Genomic DNA, 10,251 nt, shown 5'->3' with positions numbered 1-10,251 from the left:
ACACACTTTAAAATATTTATTATTTTTATCTCATGTGTATGAGTGTCTGCATGTATGTAAGTGCACCTGTTTCATGCAGTGCTCAGAAAAGGGTATCGAATCCCCTGGAATCGGAGTTATAGGCAGTTGTTAGCTGCCATGTGGGTGCTGGGATTCGAACTGAGGTCTTCTTCAAGAACAACCAGTGTTCTTAACCACTGAGCCATCTCTCCAGCCCCTATTATTATTTTTTTAATGTGTATAAGTGTATTGCTTGCATGTAGGAAGGAGCATCCATGTCATGCAATGCCTGAGGAGATGAGAAGAGGATGTCAGATACCCTGGAACTCAAGTTACAGATGGTTGTTAGCCGCCATGTGGGTGCTGAGATTTGAACCTAGGTCCTCTGCAAGAGCAGTCAGTGCTCTTAACCACTGAGTCATCTTTCTAAACCCCCCCCTTTTTTGAGACAGGGTCTTGTTATGTAGCCCAAGTTGCCAAGTTGACCATGAACTTTTGATAGTCTGCCTGCCTCAGCCTACCAAGTGCTGGGATAGCATGAATGCACTCCCAGCCCAGCTGGACTTTTGTTTCCCCTTAAAAATCATGGTAAATACACATAATAAAGTATCATATTTTGATACTTTTGTTTTCTGTTTTGTGGCATTTCATTCACATTACATTACTGAGTAACCCTCATCACTGTCCACCGCCGGAACCATTTCATCCTCCCTAACTGAAAATCTGAACTTATTAAACACTAACTCCACATTCCTCTCCTCCCAAGAATTTTATAACTATCATTTTGAATGTGACCAATCTAGGAATTTTGCATAAGAAGAGCCATACAGTACTTGTACTTTTCTGACTATAGTATTTTACTTAGTACAATTTCTTTGGTATTCATTCATGTTTCTGTCAAAATTCCCCTCTTTTTGGAGGCTTAATGTCATGTATGTATATCATCTTTTGTTTATTCATCTGTCAATGGACATTTGAGTTGCTTCCGCCTTTTGGCTATTGTGAATGATGCTATGAACATGGTTGCACAGACAAGTATATCTACAAGTCCCTGTGCTCACTTATTTTGTGCATATTCCCCAAAGTAGAGTTGTCGGAGTATATGGTAATTATGTTTACATTTTGAGAAATCCACAATAGTGGTGTCATTTTTCATTACCGTCGGCAATACAGAAGGGTTCTGGTTTCTCCACATCCTTACCAATATTTGTTATATTTTATTTTTTAAAGCAATAGCCATCAAAACAAGTAAAAATGGTATTTCATTATGGTTTTGATGTCAGAAATCCTCTCATGTGCTTTTGGCTTTTTGCATGTCATCTGTGAAGGACTATCTATTTCAAGTCTTCTAATTTTAAAATCTGGTTCTTTTTTGTTGTTGTTGCTGATTTGTAAGAGTTACTTACATTTTCAGGACATCAGTTTAAATGATTTAGAAATATTTTTTCCCATTCCATTCCTTTTGCTCTTTTGATACTGTCATTTAATATACAAAAGTTTTTAATTTTGATATGGTCTAACTTACCTACTTTTTCTCTTGGTATTTGTGATTTTGATGTCATATCTAAGAAATTGTTGTCAATCCAACCCTGTGAAGTTTTCTTTATATTTTCTTCTAAGAACTTTACATTTAAGCTCTTATATGCTTAAGTGTTTGGTCACTTTTGGGTTAATTTTTGTTTCTATCTTGGCATCCTTGTGGAAAATTTAATCCCATATGTGAGGGTTCATTTCTGGATTCTATTCTACTGGTCTACATGTCTGACTTTATGCCAGTACTACATTCTTTGATTTTTGTACATTTGTAGTAAGCTTTGAAATTAGTGAGTATGAGACTTCCAATGTTGTTATTTTTCAAGGTTGTTTTGTATGCTTGCGGGGGGGGGGCGGTATCCCTTGAGATTCCATATGAACTTCAGGATGGATTTTCCTATTTCTTTCAAAAGTCCCATTATTAGAGTTTTGAGAGGGATTTCAGTGAATATGTAGATAATTTCAAGTAGTTCTATGAGTTTTTAATATCAGCTGATTATACTAAGGAAGCTTTCCTCTTTTCTTAGTTTGCTAAAAGGGTAGAATCATAAGCTGATTCAGCTTATGATTCTACCCTTTTAGCAAACTTATGCTTATTCTACTGAAATAAGCATATTGTTTTTAATCTTTAATAATCTTTTTTGTGTATTTGTGTGTGCTATAAAGTGTATGTGTTTATGTGGGTGTGTGCATGTGTGGAAAGGTCAGAGGTTGCTATGGAGTGTCTTCATCCACTACTGTCTACCTTATCTTTTTGCATATGTGTGTATTTGTGTTCACATGTGTGTGGGTATACATGCATGTGAATGTCTGTGGGAGCCTGTGGTTGACTTCAGGTGTTTTCCTTGATTGATTTCCAGTTTATTCTTTTGAAGCAGGGTCTCTCAGCCAAACCCAGAGTTGCCAATATGCTAGTCTCCTTAGCGAGCTTGCTCAGGGGATTCTCATCTGTCTCTGAAGCTGGAATTACAGGCAAGGCTCTATGCTTACCCAGCATTTACATGGGACAGGGATCCCAATTCCAGGCCTCTTGCTTGCTGAGCAAGCATTTTAAATGTTGAACCATCTTTACAGCCCCAGGCTGTATGTCGGTATTTTGCATTTTAGCTCTTCCACATTGAACTTTTTTCATTATTATTTTCATCCATTCCTTTGAGAACACAGATGAAATATTGATTGGAAACTATATAATGTCACTGTGTTTTCTAATAGAGTCTCTACTTTGTTTTTGCAATAAATCAAACCCAGGGACTCAAGCATAATAGGTAAGTGATAAACCGCTGAGTGACACTTCCAGCTCTAGTTGGCTTTTTCAAAAGTTTGCTTTAAAAGTTTGGGAATGTAGCTCACTGGATGAGTATGTGTGAGGCCCTGGGTTCAATCTCCAGCTCAGAACAAAAGCAAAAGCACAAAAAACTAAAAAATTTTCATCAGCATCTTTCTGATGCTTGTTGGTCTTATTAAATAAATGCTCAGCATGTCTCATTACAATTCCTGGAAGATTTATTAATGTTATTTTTGTTTGTTTTTGTCTTTGACAATATCTGGCTTTCATATATATATATATATATTTTACTTATTTATGATTCTTGTTTCATACCAAGTTGTTTTATAATTTCTCAGTCTCTTTCCCCCTTTCCAGGCTTGTGTCTTTGTTCAGAATTTCAGATTTTCTCCTAGGATTTTTAGAAAAAAGAATTTTAGTCAAGCATTTGCCTAGCCAATATTTGTCTTGACAGAATTCTCATTTTCTCTCTTTTGTATTATATGACGTCTATTGTCTGCTTATTGCTTAATTGGCAAAAGTCTTCTTGTTTGCATTTCAAAATTTTATAGCCTTATTTTGTTATCATTCATTGTAAATCATTTTGTTTGCTTTATGAAGAAATTATACAGCATTTGAGAGACTGAGGCAGGAGGATAGCAGGTTCAAGGTTAGCCTTGGCTATATAACAAGAGCCTATCTCAAATATAACACACACAAACACACACACGTGCGTGCACACACTCGTACACACCTTTGTAAATTTACTCATATATGTGTGCATATATGTCATGCAATGCCCGTGGAGGACAGAAGAGGCTGTTGGATCCCCTGGAACTGGAGTTACAGATCGTTGTTAGCTGCCATGTGGGTGCTAGGATTCAAAACCGTCTTCTGCAAGAACAGCCAGTGTTCTTAACCACTGAGCCATCTCTTCAGCCCCCATTTCTCAAATTTTTAAACATATTTTATTTATTATTACTTAAAAAATATTTTATTTATTTTTATTTTACTTATTTTATGTGTATGAGTGTATTGCCTGCATGTATGTGAGTGCACCCATGTCATGCAATGCTGTGGAGGTCAGAAGAAGGCTTCAGATTCCCCTGGAACTTCAGTTAAGGACGGTTCGTAGCCACCATGTGGGTGCTGGGAATCGAATCCAGGTCTTCTACAAGAGCAGTCAGTGCTCTTAATCACTGAGCCATCTCTTCAGCCCCTTTATTATTTTTATTTTATGTGTATGTGTGTATTGCCTGCATGTAGGTAAGTGCACCTGTGTTGTGCAATGCCTGCGGAGGACAGAAGAGGCTGTCAGATCCCCTGGAACTGGAGTTACGGACAGTTGTTAGCTGCTATGTGGGTGCTGGGATTCAAACCCGGGTCTTTTGCAAGAACAACCAGTGTTCTTAACCGCTGAGGCATTTCTCTAGCCCTACTTCTCAAATTTATAATTAATGTTTGTTGCCTTAAATACTTCTTTGTTGTTATATTAATATTTTATAAACTGTTTTCTTTTGTGTGTGTACATTAATCCTTGATTTCAATACTTCAGTATAAATTTATTTTAAGCATCTACCTTGTCAACAGGATATAGATTTTAAAATCAATTAATACACTAATTAGTAAGTGTAGCTCATTTCTGTATTCACAAAAGAAAATTTTAAATTAGAAGAATGAAGAAAATACTGAATTGAAGTAACTTACTACTTGAGAGTATAATTTTGGTCCCAAGAAAATAAAAATCCAATAGACATACAGCAATAATGAGAAAAATTCTTAAAATGCTATCAGAGTAGGGCCTGGAGAGATAGCTCAACAGTTAAGAGCACTGACTGCTCTTACAGAGGACCTGGGTTCAATTCCCAGCACCCACATGGTGGCTACAAACCATCCTTAATTCCAGTTCCAGGGGAATCCGAAAGCCTCTTCTGACCTCTGCAGCACTGCATGACATGGGTGCACTCACATACATGCAGGCAATACACACATACACATAAAATAAAAATAATAAATAAAATATTTTAAAAAATGCTATCAGAGTAAAAAACTCATACTATTTAAGGGACTAGGGAGATGGCTCAGCAGTTAAGAGCACTGGCTGCTCTTGCAGAGGACTCAGGTTCAGTTCCTAGCATCTGCATGGTGGATAACAACTGTCCATAACTCCAGTTCCACAGGATTTGATGCCCTCTTCTGATCTCCTCAGCCACTGTATGATACAGGTGCACTTACATACATGTAGGCAATATACTCATACACATAAAACAAGAATAGTAAAAAAGCATACTATTTTAAAAAATAATGACAACTTACAATCTGTTGATAGAACATTTCTAATTTGTAACCATAAAAAGTTCCAGGAAGACAATGAGTCTTGAAATTTAGGCTTGTGCATTTATTTTAAGTTGAAGATGGTTTTGTTTTAATGTTTTTTTTTTTTTCCCTCATCCAGTCCACCTTTTCTTTTTCTCTCCTGAGCTCGATCTATTTTTTTTCAGACAGGGTCTCATATATCCCAGGATGGCCTCAAACTGGATATAAAGCCGCAAACTCCTTATCCTCCTGTCTCATTCAGAAGTTTGAGAAGATCACAAGCTAGAGGTCAGCCTGTCCTACAGCAAGTTTCAAAGGAACCTGGGAACATAGTGAAACCCTGTCAAAAACACTATTTCTGCCGGGCGTGGTGGCGCTCGCCTTTAATCCCAGCATTTGGGAGGCAGAGATAGGTGGATCTTTGTGAGTTTGAGGCCAGCCTGGTCTACATAGTGAGTTCCAGGACAGCTGGGGCTACAAGGAGACCCTGTTTCAAAAAGACAAAAACAAAAATAACAACAACAACAACAGCAAACAAAACCCGACACTATTTTTAACCCCAAGTCCCAGACAATAACTAGGTTTTTTAAATGTCACATTAAATGCTATGTGACAGTGATAATCTGGATAGCACAGCTCATATCTGACTGACCTTGTGTTGACCACATCTGTTTATCTATCCTTCTTGGTCTTCAGCTTGCAACAAGGTATGATTACAGAAACTAGCAGGGAAGATTTCATGCAACTCCTTGATTTTTAAGTAGCTGATGGTTCTCATTGGTGGCTTTGAATTCAAACAGTAAACCTATTGCAGGCTCCTTATCTAGAATGAGGCGGTTTTGTCCCATTGCTGGCCTTCAATCCTGTCTATGTAGCTTTAGACCAGCTTACACTTTCTGGTCTGTTGCATGTCTGTTTGGATGTTTATCTTCTATTTATACTTTACTGTTCTTATGATTTTCTCTTTTTATATTTTATGTGTTATTGCAATTTACTGGAGCAGAGTGAGTTTATCAAGGCATGGACTTATTTTCTCAGAACAGTTCCCCTTATGAAGAGTTAACACTCATTAACATGGAGTAAAAATTGCTTTTGTTTGTAATTTTCATTATATGTATAATGTAAAAGCAGGGAAGCTTCAAAACTATGTTTCAAGTTGCCTGATAAATTTCTGTTCATGTTTTCCTTAATTTCATACTTTATTACTTAAAGAGATAAATTTTAAGCATACATAGAATATCTCATAAATAATAGATTAAAGAAAGAACTAATATGGTCAATAATGAAAAATCACAGGTCCTATAAACTACTATCATTTTGTATTGATACAACTACAAATTACGAGTTCAGATGATCCTCACCTCTCTCTTCTGAGAAGACAGTCAGCTAGAACAATGAAACAATTTGGGCAGAGACAAGAAATAGAAACCAGATTTCTTTGTTTCTAATGCGGTGCTCATCCCTAAAAAATATAGGGCTTTACACATTAATTTTCATCCTCACCACTCACACTGTGGTTAAAGACTCCTTTCCAAAGAGTTCCATCCTTTTTTGAGATAGAGTGCTGGATTTATAGTTGTGTTACATCCTCCCCGGACTTCCAATAGCAATCTACAAGAGCAGGCCACCCGTATCGTGGCTGGATGCCTCTGATTCCAGCATTCCAGAAGGTGAAGGTAGGAGGACTTCAAATTCAATGCCATTGTGGGTTACAAAGTGAGTTTAAGGCCAGACCATGCCATCTTAAAATTAGTAGAGCACTTGCATAGCATGCACGAGGCCTACAAAACAAAAATAAACACCCTCCAACCACTACAAGGGTATAATGAAGTAGAACTCTTTACAGCAAATAGTAAAAGCAAGTATGTAAAACCATGAATTATTTTCATTGATATAGCTTATAAATTCATTACAAATTTACCTGAGAAAATATTTCCTCTTTATCTTCAAGTAGAAACTGTGGTGCGGACAGAAACTCCTTTTTCTCACAGCTCTCCTGGCTGATGAGTGTGTCTGCATAGTTGGGCTGTGGGAAGATCAGGTGGCTCTTTCGAGAATCTGCAGTGAGTGAGATCTCGTGGGAATAGGTCTGTAGAAAAGCGTGCACCCCATCAACCCCTACCAAATTTGTGGCCTGCAGGCCAGCTAGCCCATTTGTGGCTGTCTGGAGCAAGCGTGAGGAGTGCCAGTGCCTCAGTTTGAGCACCAGCAGCACAATGACAAAGACCAGGAAGATGCAGGAGACCGCGGCCACTGCCACCACCAGATAGAGTGTAAGGTTCAAATCTTGGGGGTTGCCAGGGGTTCTGATGCTGCCCAGGTCAGCCAGGATATCAGGGATGCTATCAGCCACTGCTATGGTGAGAGTTACAGTGGCTGAGAGAGGAGGCTGGCCATGGTCCTGCACAGCCACCACCAGACTCTGCTTGAGTACATCTCTGTCCAGAAGGGCCCGGGCTGTGCGCACCTCTCCTGTGTGCAGCCCTACCAAGAAAAGCCCTGGCTCACTGGCCTTGAGCAGGCGGTAGGACAGCCAGGCATTCTGTCCTGAGTCTCTGTCCACTGCCACCACCTTGGTCACTAGGTATCCAGGCTCTGCAGAACGAGGTGCTAGTTCCACACCAGTGGAGCCATCAGTAGGGAAAGTCGGATACAGGATCTCTGGGGCATTGTCATTCTGATCTAGCATGAACAGGCTCAGAGATACATTGCTGCTGAGTCTTGGGTTCCCGCTATCATGAGCCATCACTCTTAGCTGCAAATTTTGAAACTGCTCATAGTCAAATGATTGTAATGCATAGAGGACTCCGGTGTCTGAGTTGATGGAGAAGTAAGAAGACAAGGGTACCCCTTGAATAATGTCTTCCACCAGGGAGTAAGTTACTTGTGCATTCTCATGGTGGTCAGCATCCTGGGCCTTTACTGAGAAGATGGAGGCCCCTCTGGGGTTATTTTCAGGAATGTAGACAGAGTAGGAGTCCTGTTCAAAAACTGGGGGGTTGTCATTGATATCTGTCACTAGCAGTGAGATGTGAGTTTGGGTAGATAGAGACAGAGTCCCTTGATCTGTTGCTGTTACTGTGATGTTATACCCAGAGGTATGTTCTCTGTCCAGTGTTCTTTCTGTTATTAAGCGGTAAAAATTATCTACTAATTTTTCCAACTTAAAGGGTATATTTCCAGGAATGGAACATGTGGTGCGTCCATTGTCTCCAGAGTCCTGATCATGTACACTGATAAGAGCAATTATGGCCCCAGGAGGAAAGTTTTCTGGGACTGCAGTGGTGACAGAGGTGATGCTTACTTCTGGGGCATTATCATTAACATCCAAAACTTCGATCAGCACTTTAGCTCTGGCCATGAGCCCAGCACCATCTTGAGCTTGAATTTCCATTGGATAAACTTTGTATTCTTCAAAATCCAGAGATTGTTTATTTGCTATTTCTCCGGTGTAAGAATCCAACTGAAATATCCGGGCTACGTTGTGGTCTATATTGTGAAAAGAATATGTTACTTCACCATTGGCTCCCTCATCCGGGTCAGTGGCATTCACCACGAGCAGCCGAGTGCCCAATGGAACATTCTCAGGGACACTCGTGTGGTATTCTGACCGAGTAAAAGCTGGAGGGTTATCATTTGCATCTACCACCTGAACATGAATGAGGAGGGTCCCTGAACGGACTGGGTTGCCCCCATCAGAGGCAGTGAGGACAAGGTGGTGGGCAGCTTCTTTCTCTCTGTCTAGAGGACTCTGCAGGACCATCTCTGGTTGTTGGGGCCCATTGGGTCCTTGTTGTACATCCAGGAAGAAGTGAGGGTTGGAGCTGAGCTGGTAGCTCTGGAGAGAGTTGATACCCACATCATAGTCTTGGCCAAAAGGCAGAGGGATTCTGGTACCTGGAGTCGTTATTTCATTCATTTTAAATTCCAGTTCTTCTAACTGAAATTGTGGAGTGTTGTCATTAATATCGATTATTTCCACTTCGATAGGGAAAAGCTTCATTTCACCCTCAACAAGGATGTTAAAACTCACTACGCACCGCGCGCTCTGAAGACAGAGCTCCTCGCGGTCTATCCTGCCCGCAGTGACCAGGCTGCCGCTCCGCGGGTTCAGAGAGAAAAGCTGCGACCTACCTCTGGAGACGATGCGGACTCTGCGCTCCGCCAGCTCGCGGGGCTCCAGCCCCAGGTCCTTAGCAACGTCGCCTACGAAGGAGCCTTTGTCAGTCTCTTCTGGCACTGAGTAGAGGATACTCCCAGCCCTGGCTTCCAGTAGTAGCTCCAGGGAAAGGTACAGCAGTATCAGCCGGCCAGAGCCAGTCAGCTTCGCTGGAATCGCCATTGCTCTCTGGTTTCCTATTTTTCTTTCAGTCTGTTACCAAGGTTATTGTTTCTCTGGTTTCCCAGAGCCTACATTAACTCAGTATTCAAGATAACTGCAGCCGAGAGTTGTCCACAAATACGGTTGGGTAGCTCAGGTAGACATTTTTAGCCTAGCAGGGGTGATATTCTAAGAGTCACAAGTCACAGGGTGGTGTTTTTTTTTTTTTTTTTTTTTTTTTAAAATAAATAACTGGGCGTATTGTGTAGTGCACGTATCGCCCAGATTGGTGAACAGCGGCGCCCAGAGTTCTAAGAAGTAACTGCACTCCCTGAAAAATTTAACCTGATCCTTTCCTGGTACTCTCAGGGAAATAGTTCCTCTACAATAATATGTATATACATGCATGCATGTATATATTTTATGTAAGCATGAATGTACATTTTGTAAAGAAGAAGAAGGCATGTTCATTTCCTTACAGGTATCTGAATGTGGTTAAATTACAAGATGCTGCAGAACCCCAGCATTCCAAGTTCTCAGTTTCCCAGTCTGTTATCCAGGGAATAGTAGTTAAGAGCTATCTAGTCACAGAAGGGGAAATCATCCCTTTATTTTTTTCTGTTGTATAGTCTGGCCATTTGATAATTTGAGGCCACACAGAACAGTTTGGAGTATGAAAAAAAAGGGGGCATGGGAACTTTTGGATTGTTGGCTAGACTTTCAGAAACTGGACCCCTCCATTTCTTTTCCACTGTATTCTGAATATTTGTCAGAAACCCCCAAATTTCCAAGGCTATGTTATCCTTATTATTATTTC

General features: G+C 40.2%; 1 protein-coding gene across 3 annotated transcripts; it reads right to left on the bottom strand.

Annotated features, from left to right (window-relative positions):
• Nucleotides 1-3,163: 3,163 nt before the first annotated feature.
• Nucleotides 3,164-9,695, bottom strand: LOC115070749 (protocadherin gamma-A1-like). 3 transcript variants are annotated; one of them, XM_029564685.1, is made up of 3 exons: nucleotides 9,248-9,357; nucleotides 7,035-9,053; nucleotides 5,667-6,894 (listed from the first exon to the last, which is right to left on the bottom strand). In XM_029564685.1, exons 2-3 carry the CDS (start codon nucleotides 9,030-9,032, stop codon nucleotides 6,823-6,825), a joined length of 2,070 nt encoding a protein of 689 aa, XP_029420545.1. In that variant the 5' UTR covers nucleotides 9,033-9,053; nucleotides 9,248-9,357; the 3' UTR covers nucleotides 5,667-6,822. The 3 variants fall into 3 exon arrangements, with proteins under 3 accessions (XP_029420544.1, XP_029420545.1, XP_029420543.1); XM_029564684.1 differs by lacking the exon at nucleotides 5,667-6,894 and adding an exon at nucleotides 3,164-3,209 and having other exon boundaries at nucleotides 7,035-9,695; XM_029564683.1 differs by having other exon boundaries at nucleotides 7,035-9,695.
• Between the last annotated feature and the right edge of the window lie 556 nt (nucleotides 9,696-10,251).

Source organism: Nannospalax galili, unplaced genomic scaffold, assembly GCF_000622305.1.
Source record: "Nannospalax galili isolate Female #2095 unplaced genomic scaffold, S.galili_v1.0 scaffold1077, whole genome shotgun sequence".
Lineage (NCBI taxonomy): Eukaryota > Metazoa > Chordata > Mammalia > Rodentia > Spalacidae > Nannospalax > Nannospalax galili.
Note: the sequence above shows the minus strand (reverse complement) of the source record. Positions and strands in the feature narration are given on the sequence as shown.

What these genes read in the sequence shown, in the direction of transcription:
- LOC115070749 (XM_029564683.1), bottom strand. Translation starts at nt 9,455, where the DNA reads ATGGCGATTCCAGCGAAGCTGACTGGCTCTGGCCGGCTGATACTGCTG. An exon ending in AAGAGGAAATATTTTCTCAG is followed by an intron (nt 6,895 to 7,034) that starts GTAAATTTGTAA and finishes TTTGTTTTGTAG; the next exon opens with GCCTCGTGCATGCTATGCAA.